Source organism: Leiobunum rupestre, chromosome 9 (genome assembly GCF_980474605.1).
Source record: "Leiobunum rupestre chromosome 9, qqLeiRupe1.1.hap1, whole genome shotgun sequence".
Taxonomy (NCBI): Eukaryota; Metazoa; Arthropoda; class Arachnida; order Opiliones; family Sclerosomatidae; genus Leiobunum; species Leiobunum rupestre.
In genome coordinates, this window is record NC_143392.1 from 34,740,167 (window position 1) to 34,760,257 (window position 20,091).

Here is a 20,091-nt window from a genome sequence, read left to right on the forward strand (position 1 = left end):
GAACATATATGTTATGCTCTATACGTGAAGGATGTTGTAAGCTTAAATTCATAATGGTTAATGTGTAGTATTTTTCTTCCTTTTTACATTTTATAGTATTTCTTTATCTATATTTGTGTATCGGAAATGTATTTTAACGTATCGAACGTAGAGTAAATTTTTTTTTATATTTTCTTTATATATTTGCGTATCAGAGTTGTGTGTTGTCGTATTAAAAGAAGAAAAAGGAACTTTTCATAGTGTTATTCTACCTATTTACATATCGGAAATGTATTTATATTTTACCGTATTTAAAATATAGGTAATTGTTTTTATTGGCTTGACTTAAATAAAGCGTGAAAGTTATTAGTTTCAAAATGATATTTACAAATCTTATCCACACAAATTTAATTTAATTTTAATTTTAGTGTTTTATAGTATCTTTCTGACTATATTTGTGTATAAGAATTATATTTTACCGTATTTAAATAGTAATAAAAGCGAATTGAAAGTTTGAAGAAAATATGAATTAAGTTCGTAAATAAAATCCTTTTATAGTACTTTGAAGGACTCTTAATACGTTTTCAACTTGAATAAAATTAAAAACAATAATCTAAGATACCCTTTAAAGTTAAATTCCTTTAGAGTTTATCAGTAAAACCACTTTAAGTATTTTTTCAATCCTTATACCTATATTTACATATTGGAATTGTTACAAAAGGTTCTTTTAAACGTAACTTAGTACACTAATTAAGTATTTTTAATTTACCGTAATTAAAATATAGGTAAGTGGTTTTTATCTTATTTTATACCTACGGAAGCGATAAATAAATTAAAGCAATAAATTTTTGGAGTTTGGAGATGGGTGGGAAAAAAAAAATAAGGCTCTTCGTTTTTCCAACTGCTTTTCTGATGTACCCAAAAATGGACCAAAATAGAAAAAAAGTACCCTTAAAACGACCAAAGTCACCATTTTCGGCCCTATGTATCCCATTTCGGACCAAAAGTACCCCAAACTGGACCTATTAGCTTTATTGTAATGTTAAACTCCCATAGAGATTCCCCTAAAAGAAAAAAACTTGCGGTCCAATTTTGGGTACATGAATTATTTCGGAGAGGGAATCCATGTTTTAAATTCAAATTAACCGCGCGCCCGGGCAATCCGCGCCTCCCAGGTAATCCACGCACGCGCGCGCTATCTTCCTGCCTAGGTTATCAAGTATCATACAACTTACATAATTTCTACTTATTTCGTACGATAAAACGCGATCGAGATATTCGTTTTAAGAAATACTCGTGAGATTGGTTCAAGTGTCAAGCATACTACAATGATATTAAAATGAAGTTTAAAAATATTTCCATTCTACTTTAACAACGAATATTCCATGACGTCAAAACACTTCAATTCAAATTAACCGCGTCCCCCGGGGTAATCTGCGCACGCGTCGCCTAGGTTATCAATTTTTACATCATTTCAACTTATTCCGTACGATAAAACTTGATAAGATATACGTTCAAGTATCTTTCGAGATAAGCGTAGATAAATGAACAAGTTGGCCTGGACACAATATGTTGATATACGGGAAAACAAATCGTCGCGAGAAATACCCTAAATACATTGACTTTTCGATGATTTAACCCCCATTTCATCCCTTAAATCCCGGATTTCGATCCCGAACCCAAACCCGAACCCGGGATCGATGCCACACCCTCACTTTCCTTCTACTCTTAAATTTCCGATATTTCTTAAATTTCCGATATTTCTTAAATTTCCGATATTTCTTAAATTTCCGATATTTCTCAAATTATTCCAGTATTTCTCAATTATTTCCGATATTTCCGATAATTTTAATATTTCCGATATTTCTTAAATATTTCCGATATTTCTTAAATATTTCCGATATTTCTTAAATATTTCCGATATTTCTTAAATTTCCGATATTTCTTAAATTTCCGATATTTCTTAAACTTCCGATATTTCTTAAACTTCCGATATTTCTTAAATTTCCGATATTTCTTAAATTTCCGATATTTCTCAAATATTTCCGATATTTCTCAAATATTTCCGATATTTCTTAAATATTTCCGATATTTCTTAAATTTCCGATATTACTTAAATTTCCGATATTTCTTAAATTTCCGATAATTTTAATATTTCCGATATTTCTTAAATATTTCCGATATTTCTTAAATTTCCGATATTTCTTAAATTTCCGATATTTCTTAAATTTCCGATATTTCTCAAATTATTCCAGTATTTCTCAATTATTTCCGATATTTCCGATAATTTTAATATTTCCGATATTTCTTAAATATTTCCGATATTTCCGATAATTTTAATATTTCCGATATTTCTTAAATTTCCGATATTTCTCAAATATTTCCAGTATTTTTCAATTATTTCCGATATTTCCGATAATTTTAATATTTCCGATATTTCTTAAATATTTCCGATATTTCTTAAATATTTCCGATATTTCTTAAATATTTCCGATATTTCTTAAATATTTCCGATATTTCTTAAATTTCCGATATTTCTTAAATTTCCGATATTTCTTAAACTTCCGATATTTCTTAAATTTCCGATATTTCTTAAATTTCCGATATTTCTCAAATATTTCCGATATTTCTCAAATATTTCCGATATTTCTCAAATATTTCCGATATTTCTCAAATATTTCCGATATTTCTCAAATATTTCCGATATTTCTCAAATATTTCCGATATTTCTCAAATATTTCCGATATTTCTCAAATATTTCCGATATTTCTCAAATATTTCCGATATTTCTCAAATATTTCCGATATTTCTCAAATATTTCCGATATTTCTCAAATATTTCCGATATTTCCGATAATTTTAATATATCCGATATTTCTCAAATATTTCCGATACTTCTCAAATATTTGCAATATTTCTTTGGATTTCTCGAGATTTCTAATATTTATCGTGGATTTCTAATATTTCCTATATTTCTTGTAGATTTCTAGATTTCCGGAAATAATTATTTGGATTTCTCGCTATTTGTATACCCCCTCGGTAGGATCAGATATTAAAATAGACTTAGAATTCGTGTCTTTACGAAACACCATGAAACATACTCGTTGGCAAAATACACCAAGAAAAAGTTCTAGGCGTGAAGCGATTGTGTGAAAACTGAAAAGGGAAGATTTATTTCGTGATTTTCTAACCGGGAACTCATCTTGTCTACGTCACTCTCAGCCGAAGTTGGACAAAAATAATGGGCCGAAATAATTTTATTTTTCACCCGAAAGAACTAAAAATACATTTCTTTCTGCCCTTTCTTTCGCAGAACTGGTTTTTGTATAAACTGTCCTTTGAGCACACAGGGATTCCCCGTCCATGACCTTCTAATCTAAATGACCTTGGTAACCACAAACCAAGAAACAATATTTAAACGTCGCTTTTTTTAAAAATCTCAGAATCTAGAAAAAACACCCTTATTTTCGTTCCAATTGAAAGACACCGGAAACAAATGTTCTTAATTACACGATTTCTAGATCTTGAGGGAACATTTCACGGCAAAAACCCACTCGGTCACTCATGCGATCATCACAGCAAAAATGCTGGATGACGCAAAACAAATTATTTGAAATAGTCACGTATTACGGAGATGCTAATGGGCGTATGAACTTCCATATTTATGGAAACCAATTTCACATTTCAACCATCAGACGTGATGAGTGATAGCATAAGTGTATGCTATTGTTACATAAGTGTGACACTTCCTATTCTTCACGTGCAAAAGTTTTACTAAGAGCTATTCGCAAGACAGACTGCATCACGGGCTTCGTCGCAGTTTTGCGTCCGCTTGCTAACGCGTCACACGTAGCCTTTGACAGCGCCTCGCTAGGGGGAGATTTTCTTCTTGTGATGACGTCACTTCGTTACTATCTCTCAGTAAAATCTTGGACGAATAATTACTGAAGCCGAAACCAAACGGCGCGGTTGGTGCTTTTACGGCAGCGCCGCTTGTAGCGCCGTAGTGTCAAGTATTGGAAAGACTTCTATCCAAATACTAAACACGTGTCCAATATTAGCGGATGGCGTTAGGCCTAGCGTTCTTAGCTCGTCACTGTCGTCAAAGCTTATTTCCATTTTGACTAGGCGTTTTTAAATTTATAATCTATTTAAACCTTCACACCAACTATATATGCCAAAACATTAAAGCTAACTTCCTATTTAAATTAATGAAATCATTACCCTTTCATTTCTATTTCAAATTTTCAATACAATAATTACTGAATAATCTAAGGCCTGTTAAAATTCCAAAAGCCTCGCTTCTATTAAAACAGCGGAGCAGACCTAGGAATGCACATTTTTACGCACGTGTTTCGTATTTGGATAGAAATATTTCGCAATTCTCTCGGTAGGAGCGCTGACGGGCGATGCAAATTGTGGAACCGGGAATTTGGCTTAGGTTTCGAGTCCAGTAATTATTCGTCCAAGGTAAAATATTCCCCAAAGTGACAAACTTATGTAGAATAATATTATAGACTTGAAGTGATAGTTACGGTAATAGATGTCGAAACCCGTGTTAGCAGACGGTCTTTCGATTTGGTTCTTAGCTCCCTACACTTACTATTACCGTTAACCTCAGCAAATATTTATCCATCATAAACGATTTCACTTATCCCTCTATCGGTGATTATACGCGAACAAACGGATCTGTTTTAGTGCTTTCATCGCACATGTCATGTCCGTTTGTTAGCCGATTTCCGTAAATTGATTCATGCATTAATTCACTTAAATTTAACGTTCCATAAAATATATCATTTTAAAGCCTGCTCAGGACCGGATTTAAAAGAATTTCTTCCATTAATCTTTGCCACCAGCAGAAGTGCGTGCAATATAAGTGTACGTAAAAACGAAAAAAATACACAGTCAATATTAGATCTCATATAAAGCAACGGTGTATCAAATAATTTCATGTTTGGCCGCTAGGAGCGTTTTTGATTGACTTGTAGGGTGAAAAGTCTGTAGGAGCCTCTATTCCTACTAACTTATACAATATTCGGACGCATGCGCTGTTCCCGTGTTCGGTGCTCCAGTTAATTATTGGCTAAGATGTTTCGTCTAAACAAATCACTATAGTGAGTTGCAGGCTAAGAAAGACAAAATATATAGTACAATCGGCGCAAGGATGCCTCAGACCGTTTCCGGTCATTCCACGGCGCGAAATTTGAATTTGGCCATTTTACGGTCAAATTCGAATTTTGGTCTTTTTGTCGTCTTTTGGCGCCATCTAGAGACCGAAATTGGAATCTTTATTTTTTAATTTCATAATTGTGGTGGCGAGCAAATTTAAAAGATAAGGCATTCCTATCATCTTAAATTTAAAATAGTATGTATAATTATTTAATTTTGTAAATTTATTTCTACGTCTTACCAGTGAAATCGGCAGTTTCTTTTAAAATAGTTACCACGCTTTCTTGGGGGTAACGTTGTCTTAATGAGCTATAGACGTTTAAAATTATATTTTTCTCTTTACTTGTTAACAATAAACCTTTATCATGCTTTTTATAGTAACCTCTTGGGCTATTTAAAATATTTGGAGCTTCAATTATCGAATTTTCTTTAGCTGCATTCAGTAATTAAACTCATGACAACATGAAATTAAAAAATAGATTCCAATTTCGGTTCCTAGATGGCGCGAAAAAATTATGAAACTCACGAAATTTGAAATTGACCGTAAAGTGGTCAAATTTAAATTACGCGCGGTCGACTGGCCGGAACTGGTCTGAGGTATCCTTGTGCCGAATGTACTATATATTTTGTCTTTCTTAGCCTGCAACTGACTATAGGTAACTTGGAGAAAACGTATATGGTAGTATACTGGAGTGCAGAATTGAATGTATGGATTTTAAATTAAATAACCCACAATTGCTACACCCAATTTTCAAAATACGTTATATTCCATTTAAAACCATATTTTAAAAAGCCCACGAAGGTAAAGTTTCAAGTGAATTACAGTAACAAAGTACAGGGCGGTGAATACTTCTCTCATATACCTTTGCGACCATTAAATTATTATTATTATTTTTTATGAAGGTTTTTTTACCGGGAGATTACAGAGTTCAATTATCTGATATTTAAGGGGCTAACTAATAAAATATAACGTTAAAAAATAAAGGCAAGATCCACATCGAACTATATAAACCCTTGGTCATTTACAATGTAGCATCAGTTAGTTCACGGTATTACAACGGGGGACAAAGGCCAGCAGCAATCCTTCTACTAAATTAATTAGCTCAATTAAAATCGAAAGAACCAGCTATTTTCCAATTCCGTAAGTATGCTTGAAATCTATGAACGTGAGCGTTTGTCGGTTCAGTAAATTTCCACCAAAATCCATAGGATCAATATAAACATTGTCCTTTGCGGTTCGGTTTTATTCGGATTTAATTGTTTTTCTGGTTTATTAAACTATGAAACTATTTATTCACGTGTGAATGTCGCTGGGGTTTAACTTAACTTCTGTACGTAATTTAATTAATGAAATTAACGTTTGCTTATATTGAAATGTACAACTTAACCGTTTATTTATTAATTTTCTGCTTTAAATGGGTTAAAAGGAAAACTGAAAGTAAACATAAATTCCCTTCAAAATAACGAAATTTTCCACGACAATTTAAGCGAAGCGCGTCATTTTAATATCTCGTAAATCATCGAAATGGCGTTTATACCGGGGAAAAAATGTAACGGGAACGCACGTATTTAACCATTTTAATTAGGTCCTCACTAAAATTCCGAATACAATAAGGTTAGAAACCCACTATTTCTTCTAAATGGTTATAATATCCGACCATTTTTGATTTGATATCTTAATGGTCCATATTTTTTTCGTGTTGTTTAAATTTTGTAACAATAGCGGAAATTGTTGTGTTCCGGAGGAAAATCAAGTGGACGTCATCAGGACTTTTCCAAGGTTACCTGATCTACGACATTGAGAGGGTTCAACACCTTCAAGAAGAAAAGGGAATATTTTTCGTTATTTCCCAACAACTTAATTCGAGTCTTTTGTTGTGGATTCGTGACGAGCATACGGACGTATCATCATGTTCTCTAACGCCTCGAAGACGGTGAACTTCCAGTACTCTCCTGAGTACCGCTTTTTGTTCAGCTACGAAGAAAGCTTCAACCGCGAAGGAGCCCGCGGCTGGATGAGAAGTTACTGGGGCGTCAGCCTGCTCTTGGGCATCTTCTACGTCGTCGGAATCTTCACTCTCAAAGCCTTCATGAAGAATCGTAAACCGTACAAACTAGACGGTTGTCTCATCTTGTGGAACTGTGGCCTGGCTGTCTTCAGTACCTTGGGCTTCCTGCGAACCGTGCCAGAATTCATCCACGTGCTGACCCAATACGGATATACGTTCTCAGTCTGTAACAGCAGCTACGCGGAAGTCAACCTCATCACCACCTTCTGGGGTTTCCTGTTCGCCGTCTCTAAAGTACCCGAGTTGTTGGACACGGTCTTCATCGTTCTCAGAAAGAAGCCCTTGATATTTTTACACTACTTCCATCATTTTCTGACGCTGATCATGAGTTTCTACAACTATTCGGACCATCCCGCTTTCGGACGTTGGATAATGGTCATGAACTACGCCGTCCACTCAATCATGTACTGGCGAATTTTCATTTGGCCTTAAAATGTTTGATTAATTTTTTTGTTTCGAATGAAGGTACTCCTACTACGCCCTGCGTGCCATGAGCTTCCGTCCTCCTCGTTGGATCTCGATGTCCGTGACCACCATGCAGATTTTGCAGATGATCTTCGGTTTGGTGGCTAGTGTATACGCTACCGGCATGCTCCTCCTCGGCTACCAGTGCTCTGTGTCCTGGGATGTCGCCGCCTTCATGGTCCTCGTGTATGGAATCTACTTCGCCCTTTTCGTCAACTTCTTCGTCATGTCTTACGTGGTCCGCAAGGTGCGAAAGGTCGATGGTGTGTCTACGCCACGAGTTCCTGCTTTAAATGAAAAGGTTGACGATGCCAAGGAGTCATCAGGAGATCGAGAAGTCACCCAAACTACCACTGATACTCGTGCCAAAATGGACTAACTCTTACTACAATTTGTTATTATCCGAATTAATGGATATGTGTTTTAAATCTCTTTTAAAAGAATTCGATAATTCTTATGTACGTATCCATAATAAATGACTTTTAAGCTGCATTTTAAAGTTGCATTCACTCTATTAGTAATGGGTATTATTAGCAAGTGGCTTCGGTGCGCAGTATATTTTTACTTTTCGATACTGTCCTGTTAACAAAATCATCCCCAAAAAGTTCCAGTCCCTGAATAATTACTTCTCTCAAGTGTTACCCAATTTAAACGAAACGTTTCCTTTTAAAATTGCAAGTCGTTACCATAAAATTGCGCAGTAATTACTTTTCTTAATTACGTTTCCTTTATTAGGATTAAGTACTTTAATTTATTACTAATGTTCATTTGAAAAGTGTACCTGTAATTTTTTTAGAATACAAACTTCAAAGTACGATTATTGTTTCGCCTTCCTCTGATATGAAACCTCAAGCGAGTAACGCGATAAGAAATTGTTACGTAGTTTTATCCTGGATTGGTGTCAAACCACCCGTCATAAGCGAGTGTCTGTAATTTTATCACGCAACTAAGGGTTGAATATATTTATCGTACTCGCGAATATTATCGGAGACGATTACCTATCAAATTTCATTGCCATTCGCGTCTACGTTCTCCTCTCTTCAAGATTGAATAAGCCGGTACTGGGCTACATGCCAGCACGCCGGTACTGCTTCGCTTAATATAAAGGATAAGTCGGGTAGGTAAGAATTTTGATTTAACATTTAGTAATTTTATAAAAAAATTAAAATGCTTTTATGGTACCCTGTTCTCTGATACAATCTACTATTATAAAATACACAACCATGTGGCGGAATAAGTCAGTGGCTGAAAAATCGGTTATCCTATCTTACGAAGACTCACTTCCACTACGTCATACCTTCGTATTTCCCCCACTCTCACAAACTTTAAGGAGAGACGGAACAGACGTCATTATAATGTACGGGAAGTAAGTCTTCGCAAGATTATGGGGAGCGAAATTATGACCCACTGACTGTCGGATCGATATATAGCTTGCCTGGAGTTACTTTTTAAGCATGAACCCAGAATCAGGGCCTTCGAAAGCGGACCCGGACTCCGGAAAATCAATGATTCCGGGCCCTAAGTGAGCCGTTATTGTTGTAAATAATGTTTTCTTATATAAACTTGATAGAAGGGTTCAAACCTGGGCCCCACACGCCGCGTGGGCCCCGGCAATTAGTATCGGTTTCACTCTCTCTCGTTGTGCCCGCCGCCATGAATGCAGAGAGGCGTATTTTAGTTCATTTCCGATAAAAATTGTGTTGTTGCAGTCGATTTCTGAGTGACCAAACCTTTAAGGCGATAGTTGAACGAAATTCTGAAATTGCTTCTCGAATACTACGACCAGAAAATCGTGAGCAGTGAATCCCTCTAGATCAGGGGTGAAAAGGCGCCAGTATAGATAATATGCGAGTAGTTCCGGTTAAAAAATCCATTTTGAGTCATCTTGGTAATCATTTTTAATTTTGCACATTTTTCCTCATTTTTATCGGAATTGTTTTTATATAAGCCAAAGAATATCAATTAAATATCGAAATCTGATGGTCAAAATAAATATTACAATAGTGTTTCAACATTAAGACAACGTTTACACTATACGACTTTTTACACTTCAAATATCGTTTGACTTTGGAACATACTGTAATTTTTCAATCACTGCAACAGCGAGGGGTCTGACATTTGCTAATTTTGCGTACGGGATTTTGAATCTCCAAGTTATTTTAGAAATCAAACTGATTTTGAGATTTCGAAGCACAATTTTCGTGTTGATTTCTGGACTTTAAGTCTGATTACGAGATTTGGGAACTGATTTTCCCCCAGATTTCGGAATTTTCAAGTTGATTTTCAAATTTCTAAAATAATTTTTCTGTACAATACATAAATTTCTAAAATAATTTTTCTGTACAATACATAAATTTCTAAAATAATTTTTCTGTACAATATATGCATTTCTAAAATCATTTTTCTTTATAATATATAAATTTCTAAAATAATTTTTCTTTACCATATATAAATTTTTAAAATTAGGATAAATTGAGCTACATTTAGCCGTAGCTCAATGAGCTGGCAAATTCCCTATATTTTAGCGATAGAACAAACGGTGTTTTTTCATTTTTATCAATATTTCGCGAGGTAGTTTTGGGTTGTAGCTACTTTATCTAAAACTGAAATATTCCAAGCAGTTTAATATATCACTAAATTATCTGGTTTCCAACTGCTTTGTGTACGTTTGATAATGAGTCCCATAGACTCGCTTTCAATTTTCAATGATACAGGACGAAAGGCTTAAAAGTAATACTACACAAAGCAGTTGGAAAATAGGTAATTTAATGACATATTAAATGACTCCGATTGGTTGATTTTAGAATAAGTAGGCTGTAGCCACCACCCATAACTAATTCAAAATATTGAAGTGAAGAGAAGCACATTGTGAAGAACTAAATGAAAAGAATTTATTTATTTAAAAATCCAACGTTTCGGAGGAACTCTTCCTCCTTCTCAGTAGCGGCGCTAAGGGTGGGCTGAAGTGGGCTTTAGCCCCCTGCATTTCTGAGAGGGGCCACATATTTAAATTAAAAGGGCCACATATTTATAATTAAGAGGCCACATATTTGAATTTATGAATTTTCTTTATCTCTAGAAATTTGTTTTATTGAAAAGAAAAGTTTTTTTTTTTCAAAATCAATTAGTTTACTCAAGAAGATAGTAGACCATAAACAGATAGATTCGGGAGGAAGGGAGCGGAAATTGAGAGAAAGTTGAATGGACAATAGAAAGAAAAGAAAGGGAATTTAGGGAAACACCCCGGGCGTGCACGTGTCCCCTCCAAGTCGGATACAATGTCATAGGGGGTCCAGTAAACGCGACGAGAGCCGCACCAAGAAAACGACTTTGCTCTTCTCGCTTCCTGGAAAATTTATAAGGGGTCACTAAATTTGTAAAATGGAGTGTAGCTACACTCCATGGTTGTAAGGGCCACAAAATTCTTAGGGGCCCCAAAATAATTAGCCCACCTGTGAAAAAACCTTAGCGCCGCTACTGCTCCTTCTTCAGGGATTTTTACAAGTCTGACAGTGTAATGGTAAAATTTTGGGACGAAAAACTATTTATGCGCTTTATACATATAGTAGCTACTGTTCTATAGCCGCGAGCGTTTTTTCCCGAAGGCGAGTCGACCGTCGAAGGGTTATATGAGCAACGGGCTCGATATCTTCGTTCGCGCGCGAGGTTACTATTGTCGGAATGGGGGATTCTGCGAGAGGAGGAATTGGTTTGTTGTGTGGGAGAGGGTGAGGACCATAAAAACATTTAAAAAGTGGAGATAACGTGGATAAGTTAAAGGGACCATCGTCACGGTTTAAACATTGCGCAGATTTATTTTTTAAAATTTCGATAGATTCGCGTGTCATTAAAATGAGTTTTATGTAATTTAGGTTGAGCTAGTATATCAATTGAGTCCCACCTAGCATTATGGCCAAAAACACGAAGGTGTTCGCTAAGGGGAGAATTATTGTACGGGTTGTTTATATTTTTGTGTTCTTTGACCCTTTGATGAAATGGGCGACGGCATTGCCCAATGTAATAATCACCACATTCACAGGAGATTTTATAAATGATGGCCTTGTCGAGGAGGGCAGTTGGTTCTTTGTTGACAATTTTGGTGGTGGGAGATAAATAGGATCGAGACCTACTGATTTAAGATTTTTGGCTATTTTTTCCCTGAAGAAGGAGGAAGAGTTCCTCCGAAACGTTGTATTTTTAAATAAATAATTTGTGAATTTTAAAACCGTTTTAAGTCTCTTTTCATTCGCAAAATATTGATAAGAATGAAAAATCACCGTTTATTCTAATGCTAAAATATAAAGGGAATTTTCAAGGTTATTGAGCTACCTCTAAATTTCGTTTAATTTATCCCCAATTTCTGACGAAGTATAATCATGCAGGCGCGGTTACCTGTATTTTTAATAAAATATTCGGTTGAAATTATTAATTTAAAAAATAACAAAATAAAACCAATTTTGTTATATTTACTAATTTCAGGAGTGGGAGTTCAAAATTACGATTGCGTCAGTGTTTTGATCCGTAACAAAGCCTATACTAAAATATAAAAATCGTATAAAAATAACTACAATAATAAGGCGATCCTGACCTTGAGAATGGTGATCCTGACCTTCAAATTAGCGGTCTTTTGAAATGTAAACTTGGGCTCTATCTAAGAGATATACATAGTCATTCGAAATTACAGTTATAGTATAAAGATACAGATTAAGCAGTGTAAAGAAACTCGTACGCAATACCTGATCGTAGACACTTTAAATTATCCATAAATATATATTATTTTATGCCGAATTTTTTCTGATTTGATATTTTAATTATAATTTTCACTCAAAATGTATCTTATAATAGTGTTAGAAATAAATTTTTGTAATAAATATGAATTACGTAATATATTTTCATGCTTACAAAAAGTTTAAATTGGTTCCATCTACCCAAAAATATAAGCATAACAATCGAATCTGTAAATGTGTGTTTCCCTGTTGACAATTTGTGAATCGTTCTATTGATTAATAAATGAACTAAAACATTTATTTATTAGCTTTATCGCGCACAGACTGCTTACCATAGCAGTTTTCTAGCTCTGTCATAATCTTTAGAAATATAATTTCGCCTTCACTGGTGATATAAGAATCAAAATTAGCCACTTGTAATCGCGTCCTTCAAGCTTAAATGAAATGTCAGATAAATATATAAACAATGAAATGCAAAGATTTAGTTTAGACCTCCACGCTATGAAATTTCAATTGCGTCCTTAACATTCAGCGAAGCGAAACAACATATGTCACCAGAGATTTATAACAAAACTCCATTGAGTGCTAGTAGTACCTCACTATAAACCTCGAGAGCTGAAAATATATGGGTGTTATATTGCATATTTTAAGGTTTTATTTTACACATGTTATATATTATATATATATATATATATTTCCAATATTTCTGATATTTATGAAAAGAAATATTATAATATTATATTATATAGGAAGATATCTTAAGAAATATGAGAAATCCAAATTTATAGAATACAACGTTGATATTAGAAATATTTGGAAATATAAATCTGCTGTAACATATCAGCTTATAAATAACTAATCAAGTACATGTACCAAATTTAGAATTCTTGAAACGTCGTAGTGGTTATGGGTTATGACGTATCGATTGGTCTGCTTAGTTGTGACCTGCCAAATTTGAAATTAGGTGAGCTCGTGTTTATTACGGTGCTTAGTTATATATTAGCGGATTTTGGTATACAGATAATTTTAAATTAACAAACGACACTGATGGCCAAAATTCAAATTAGAAATTAGAAATAGTTACAATAGTTAAGATTTGAAATTTAAAAAAGGATCAATTCGACCCGCGAACTTTAAAATTAGACATTTTTCAAATTTAAACAAATAAAAAATTAAAGTACCCAAATTAGGGGTGACGCAAAAATTAACCGTTTTAAACCGTTTTACGGGCAATTTCACGGTAAAGCTTGCGTAAAAGCTTGACGAAAATGCTCAAAACTTTTTTGTTCTGAATTTTTCAAATATGGCGCCATCTGTGTTCCCAATAGAATACTACGGGTTGTGTATTTCAGCTTTTAATACTTTTGAAAGATAATAATTTTTAGAGCAGTTAAGAGATGGATAATCTTGTACATGTATAGATTAAGTAATTAAAACACAAATATTGTACACTAAAATCGTTTTTATTGTAAAATAGCGGTTTTAATTACTTTAAACTAATTTTTATAGTGAAATAAATGATGGTTGTTAAAATGAAGATCATAATCATTAGACCCAAAATCGTTTCAAAACTGAAACCTAATCCAGTGATAGCAGTTCCCGCTCTTCACAACTTGATATTTTTCAAGCCCTTTTTCCAAAACGCAATCGATTATGTTTATTATTATTAAAAGTTTTTTTTTATGTTAATTGACACATTTTCACTTTCCATTACAATAAAATCATTTTATCTATAACTTAGAATAATTCTATCAGACTATGTCTTCTCCTTGGAATCCATTTGTATGGTCAAACGTGGTCGAGTAGCTGACGTACCCAACGTTAAACAAATGTTTCAAATGTAGAATTTTTTAGTTCCACATCGAAATATATATATATTTCGATAGAAGTGGAACTATTGGTTTCTTTGGGGTGTAGTAGTAGTAGTAGTAGTAGTCTTTGATCAGGGCTTGATATCTACATCACTCTTTTTTTTTTCAAAATGCTTATAAGGCCTTGGACGAATAATTACTGGACTCGAAACCTAAGCAAAATCCCCGGTTCCACAATTTGCATCGACCGTCAGCGATCCTACCGAGAGAATCGCGAAATATTTATATCCAAATACAAAACACGCGCGTAAAAATGTCAGATGACCCGCATTCCTAGGTCTGATCCGCTGTTTTTAATAGAAGTGAGGCTTTTGGAATTTTAGTAGGCTTTAGATTATTCCGTAATAATTGTATTGAATAAAAATGAAAGGGTAATGATTTCATTAATTTAAATAGGAAGTTAGCTTTAATGTTTTGGCATATATAGTTGGTGTGAAGGTTTAAATAGATTATAAATTTAAAAACGCCTAGTCAAAATGGAAATAAAGGTGTAAGCATTGACGACAGTGACGAGCTAAGAACGCTAGGCCTAACGTCGTCCGCTAATATTGGGCACGTGTTTAGTATTTGGATAGAAATCTTTCCAATACTTGACCACGGTCAACTTCGATCACGCGTACCGCGCTTTAGCGGCCCCGTCAATCGCCTCGCATCTAATGTTAATTTGCGTGTATGAATAATCCCGATAGGGGCGCTACCATACGACCAAAAACCTACTATCCCCAAAGGCGGGGAATACAAGCGAAATCGCGGAAAAATGTTTTTTCTTCGGTTTTCCACTTTCCTATTTAGAAAAAACAAGGTATAATTAGTTAAACTATCTTTTCGCAATATATTTATGTATAATTCATAATTAAAATAAAATATTACCTTATAAATATTAAATGAAGAAAAAGAGACGCGTTTTTTACGCGAAGGCGCCATATTAGAATACATAGTTTGGAAGGCTGTAGAGGTGTTTAGAGCGTTTTGACGCGTAAATAATGTCTCTCTTAAAATTTATAAATCTTTAATAATAACAAATCTTTATTAATAGTATATATATAGCAAATTCACGAGTTTATAACCGTTCTTAGGTAGTATTTTCTGTAAATCTAATTAGTTTTAAGAGTTAGAATCTTAAAACTAATATAATTGAAGATAAAAGATGCTTAGGTACATCTTTGGAACTAAATAGGTAAAAGATAGATGGTCTTCAGCCTGCATTTCAAGGAGGATGATTTCTGTTCAGGTTTGTACCTTTATTATGGAAAAAAATTTCAGTCAGATAAATTTACAAACCGGCCCTTTATAAATATACAATATTATTCTAGGTTTAAAAAGATGGAAGCTTAAAACTTGTTGAAACGTAAAATTATAATTTATTGCGCTTATAATATATTTTAACTTAATATTATTTAATAAAAAATGTTAAAATAATATATTTACCCTGAAGTTACAGTGAATCTTATTTTCACTTTTTGTATTATTTATTTATTTACATGAGTTTCAAATATTAAACAATAATACTATGTTGTTGGCAGCATCTAGAGGATGTTCTTGGTTTCTGTTTAACTCTTTTATAATTTATAAACACCGTTAAAAAATTTGAATCATGTAAAAAATATTATACTATTAGTTAAATATTAACCTACATTCAGTTTAATTCAATGTTTTTTTTAAATTTATTTAAAAATAATTGTTTTTTGTGGATTTTCCTATCTGACTAACGTTAAATTTTGGTCGTAGTGAAAGGCTGGTGGGAAAATATATACACGGTTAATTCAGGCGATTGACGGGGCCGCTAAAGCGCGGTACGCGCGATCGAAGTTGGCCGTGACTTGACACTACGGCGCTGCCGTAAAAGCACCGAGCGCTCCATTTGGTTTCGGGTCCCGTAATTATTCGTCTAGAGCTTAGATTCGTCAGCTTAAACTATTTAATTACAATTTGGCAGAACTTTTACCCAGAGATCCTGCAGTTTCAGTTATTTTTAGGCACTCTAACTATTTCCCAGAAATACTAATCAATGTCGTTCTTCTTAATGAAATTTTTGTGGTTCGTGTCTACGAATTATGGGAGATTTGGCCGGAAAATAGTTAATTTAAATTATTGTTGTTAATTTTCCGGAAAAATAAAATGCGGAAACCTTTCTGGAAAATTTTCCGCATTTTATTTTTATTTTTAAATAGAAGTGGAGCTATTGGTTTCTTTGGGGTGTAGTAGTGGTAGTAGTAGTAGTAGTAGTAATATTAGTAGTAGTCTTTTGATCAGGGCTTGATATCTACATCACTCTTTTTTTTCAAAATGCTTATAAGGCCTTGGATGAATAATTACTGGACTCGAAACCTAAGCAAAATCCCCGGTTCCACAATTTGCATCGACCGTCAGCGCTCCTACCGAGAGAATCGTGAAATATTTCTATCCAAATACGAAAATTTTCCGCAAATCGGAAAAATAAAAATTTGAAACATAAATTACCTTTTAAGGGTTTTTAATGTTTTTAACTCTTTATCGATATAAAATGTCTAATATCAGTAAACATACTACCAAACATTAATAACGTTACATTGTTAATCAGTTTAAACTAGTCTAGAGGTTTAGTTTTACTTTCAGATTCGAAAAAATGAGGCGAAAATACCGCTTTACTTCAATTTGCAAACAATATAATAGACTAATCATGGAATTAAAATTTTCCGAGCGGGAAATTTTCTGCGGAGACTTACAACACTAATTTAAATTAATGATGATGGTTTTGGGTACCTATAGATCCCCTGCGAACATATATCACTAAACAGTGTCATTGACCTAATAAAATGCAAATTTTTTGGCTTTTAAATCCGGGTTCGGGCGCGCTGACGATGACTCGCGAGATAATTGCGCTGGTACCATAGGTCGGCAAACACTTTTGGTCCCCAGTCTCCGGTCCTCCAGTCTCTGGTCCTCCAGTCTCCACTGGTATGTTGGGGCTACAGTCTCAAGGTCTACAGGTATCCAGTCTCCAACGCGACTAGAGGCCTCCTGTCTGTATGGTCGGCAACACTTTTGGTCTCCAGTCTCCGGTCCTCCATTCTCCACTGGAAGGTTGGGCCTCTAGTCTTCAGGTCTCCAGTCTCCATATAAATCGCGGGTCTCCGGTCTCTGAGGTCGGAGACTGGAGACTGGAGGCCGGAGCTGCCGATGTATGGCTGGTACAGGGTGTCGTCGCTACCTTATTTCTAAAACCAGGTATCTCAAAAAATTCGGTTTGAGTAGAAAATAATGCCAATTAACGCTCTCGCTTTTCGCTACCTTATTTCTAAAACCAGGTGTGTAAAACATTCAGTGTGGGTAATGATCATTTAAATTTAAAACGGTTCATTAAATAAGGTCTTTGATTTCTCAGCAACCACTGAGGTGGCAAATGTGAACGATAGGTCCATGAATGGGGTATTAAAAACTCCCAGAGGCGTGATGATATTAGGGGCCGGTAACTTTGGGCACTTGATTTTTCAGCGACCACTGCGGCGGCAAATGTGAACGATACGTCCATGAATGGGTGATTAAATTTGATCTCGATCGCGATACCCATTGGGGCCCTCGGGGGCCCATACATTTGGCTGATGTGTAACTAATATTACGGCTGGGCCGACTTGTCTTGCGTGAGTTGCGGTAACTGTCAGTTTGGCGTTGCATTTGACTGAGTAGAGGCTGCACGCTGCCATATATACTAGTATAGTTAACAGATACCTTCAACTACGAGTTTCTGCCACTTGTTACTACTACATGGAAGCGCGGGATTATATTATAGTCGCGACGTCCCATCGAATCGGTTGTAGGTTTTAATTAAAATTAGGAAATTATCCAACTACAAGGACTGTCACAGATTCTCTGATGAAAAGTTTGGTTTTACAACCAAGTAGCCCGCGGTGTTATTACCGAGCTAGCTCGGCTGTTAAAGTCCCATTTGTAAAATAAATTAAATGCAGATCTTTGCGGATTTCTGTCTTCTTTAGCGGTATTAACGTTTTTTTATATTTGTCATTTAATATCAAACGATTAAATTAAACTTAAGTCTAATTAATAGTCTAGCGTCGAATCACTGCCGTTTTTACGTTCTTAATACTAGTTACAGCATATAATCCGGTTTTTTTCTAGTGATGAGATGGAAAGGATAATATTGGGACATAGCGTTAAATAGCTCCCGTGCGAATCAAGCTTAATTAATAATAATAACTCGTATACTTTACAGACGAAGGCCAAATTAAATCGCACCAGGTCGGCGTTACGCTAGCGGCAACAAGGAATATAATTGAGGATTTCAGCCCAAAAGACAAGATATATTTATTACACTGACAAAGGATGATGGTCTTGAGCCCGTTTTCGCCCAACACAAAGGACAGTGTGAACCAGTCTTAATTAAAAATAATACATCGCTATCATTTACACGAAGGCTAAATAAAATCATAGGTTACCGGAAAACGAGGTACATTACGTTGAATTACAAAGCGGATCAGAGCTATTTAGTGCACTAAACAAGCAGGATGGACGTGATCCCGATCTCACCCAATTACTCGTTCATCTTGCCGTTCGAAGAGAATTTCGATAGGGTAGTGTCCCAGCAATGGATGGCCCGCAACTGGACGCTGAGTCTGTACTTGGGGATAGCCTACATTGGGATCGTCTTCTCGCTGAAGAGATGGATGGAACAGCGTCCGCCTTACAACCTCCGACCATTCCTGGTAATATGGAACCTAGGTTTGGCCGCGTTCAGTACCGTGGCGGCGTACCGCATGCTCCCGGAGTTCATCTTCGTCCTCAACAAGTATGGTTACCATTACTCGGTCTGCAACGACAGCTACTTAACGAGGGATCCCGTCACGCCTTTCTGGTCCTTCATTTTCGTGATGTCTAAGGCACCAGAGTTGTTGGATACCATGTTCGTGTTGCTACGTAAGAATCATTTGATTTTTCTCCATTGGAGTCACCACGTCTTTACGTTGTGGGTCAGCTGGTACGTCTACTACCAGTATCCGGGTATGGCTCGATGGGTTATCACGATGAACTACACCGTCCACTCTGCCATGTAATTTAATTCAATATGTGATAATGTATATGGAGTATACAGTAAAGGTATGTTTCGATTCTTAATTAGGTACTCGTACTACACGTTGAAAGCCATGAAGATCCGGGTGCCCCGGCCGATCGCCATGTCCATCACCGTCTCGCAAGTACATATCTTTAAGCATTATTTAAACTGGTTAATTAACTGAAAGGAAATTGAAACCACTCAGATCGTCCAAATGGTCTTCGGATTCGTGGCCAGCGTCTATTCCTTGGCCATGATCCATGGCGGGAAACAGTGTCATTGCACCAAGGCCAGTGCCGTCGCGTTTTTCTTCTTGTACGGGTACCTCTTTTTTTTCTTTGTAAAATTTTTCGTGGCTACCTATTTCGGTCGTTTACATTCTAGTCCGCGGACGATCAAGAACAAAACTCATTGAAGAGCGTTTAAATATAGGTACCAATTTATATTATTATTAAAGCGTAACATCTCAAACTTAGCTTAACGGCGACAGATGGCACCTTAAGCCTAAGACATCACAAAAAAATGTATATAATTCACTAATAAATGTATTGAGACATGGTTAATTTCGCATAATATTATAATATAAAAATCCAGTTTCACTGATGTCACGTATATATTTGGTTCTTTTTCTTCTCGCAAAATGGCGCCACTTTTGCGTAAATCGCGTGTTTTTACGCTTTACCGCCCAGCACACATTTTGTAACCAGAACGTTAACTGACATTTTTAAAATCAAGCTGTCAAAAACTTAAGTTATGATCGAGTCT

The 20,091-nt window shown here is 35.3% G+C and overlaps 2 protein-coding genes across 3 annotated transcripts; both read left to right on the plus strand.

Annotated features, from left to right (window-relative positions):
- Positions 1–6,864: 6,864 nt before the first annotated feature.
- Positions 6,865–8,167, plus strand: LOC149927243 (very long chain fatty acid elongase 6-like). The gene is made up of 2 exons (XM_090158970.1): positions 6,865–7,620; positions 7,682–8,167. The coding sequence occupies exons 1-2, from the start codon at positions 7,058–7,060 to the stop codon at positions 8,058–8,060; spliced, it is 942 nt and encodes a 313-aa protein (XP_090015096.1). The 5' UTR covers positions 6,865–7,057; the 3' UTR covers positions 8,061–8,167.
- Positions 8,168–8,663: 496 nt separating this feature from the next.
- On the plus strand, positions 8,664–19,885 carry LOC149927244 (very long chain fatty acid elongase 6-like). 2 transcript variants are annotated; one of them, XM_090158694.1, is made up of 4 exons: positions 8,664–8,802; positions 18,490–19,323; positions 19,393–19,468; positions 19,532–19,885. In XM_090158694.1, exons 2-4 carry the CDS (start codon positions 18,782–18,784, stop codon positions 19,739–19,741), a joined length of 828 nt encoding a protein of 275 aa, XP_090014820.1. In that variant the 5' UTR covers positions 8,664–8,802; positions 18,490–18,781; the 3' UTR covers positions 19,742–19,885. The 2 variants fall into 2 exon arrangements, with proteins under 2 accessions (XP_090014820.1, XP_090014819.1); XM_090158693.1 differs by having other exon boundaries at positions 8,664–8,798.
- The last annotated feature ends 206 nt before the right edge of the window (positions 19,886–20,091 follow it).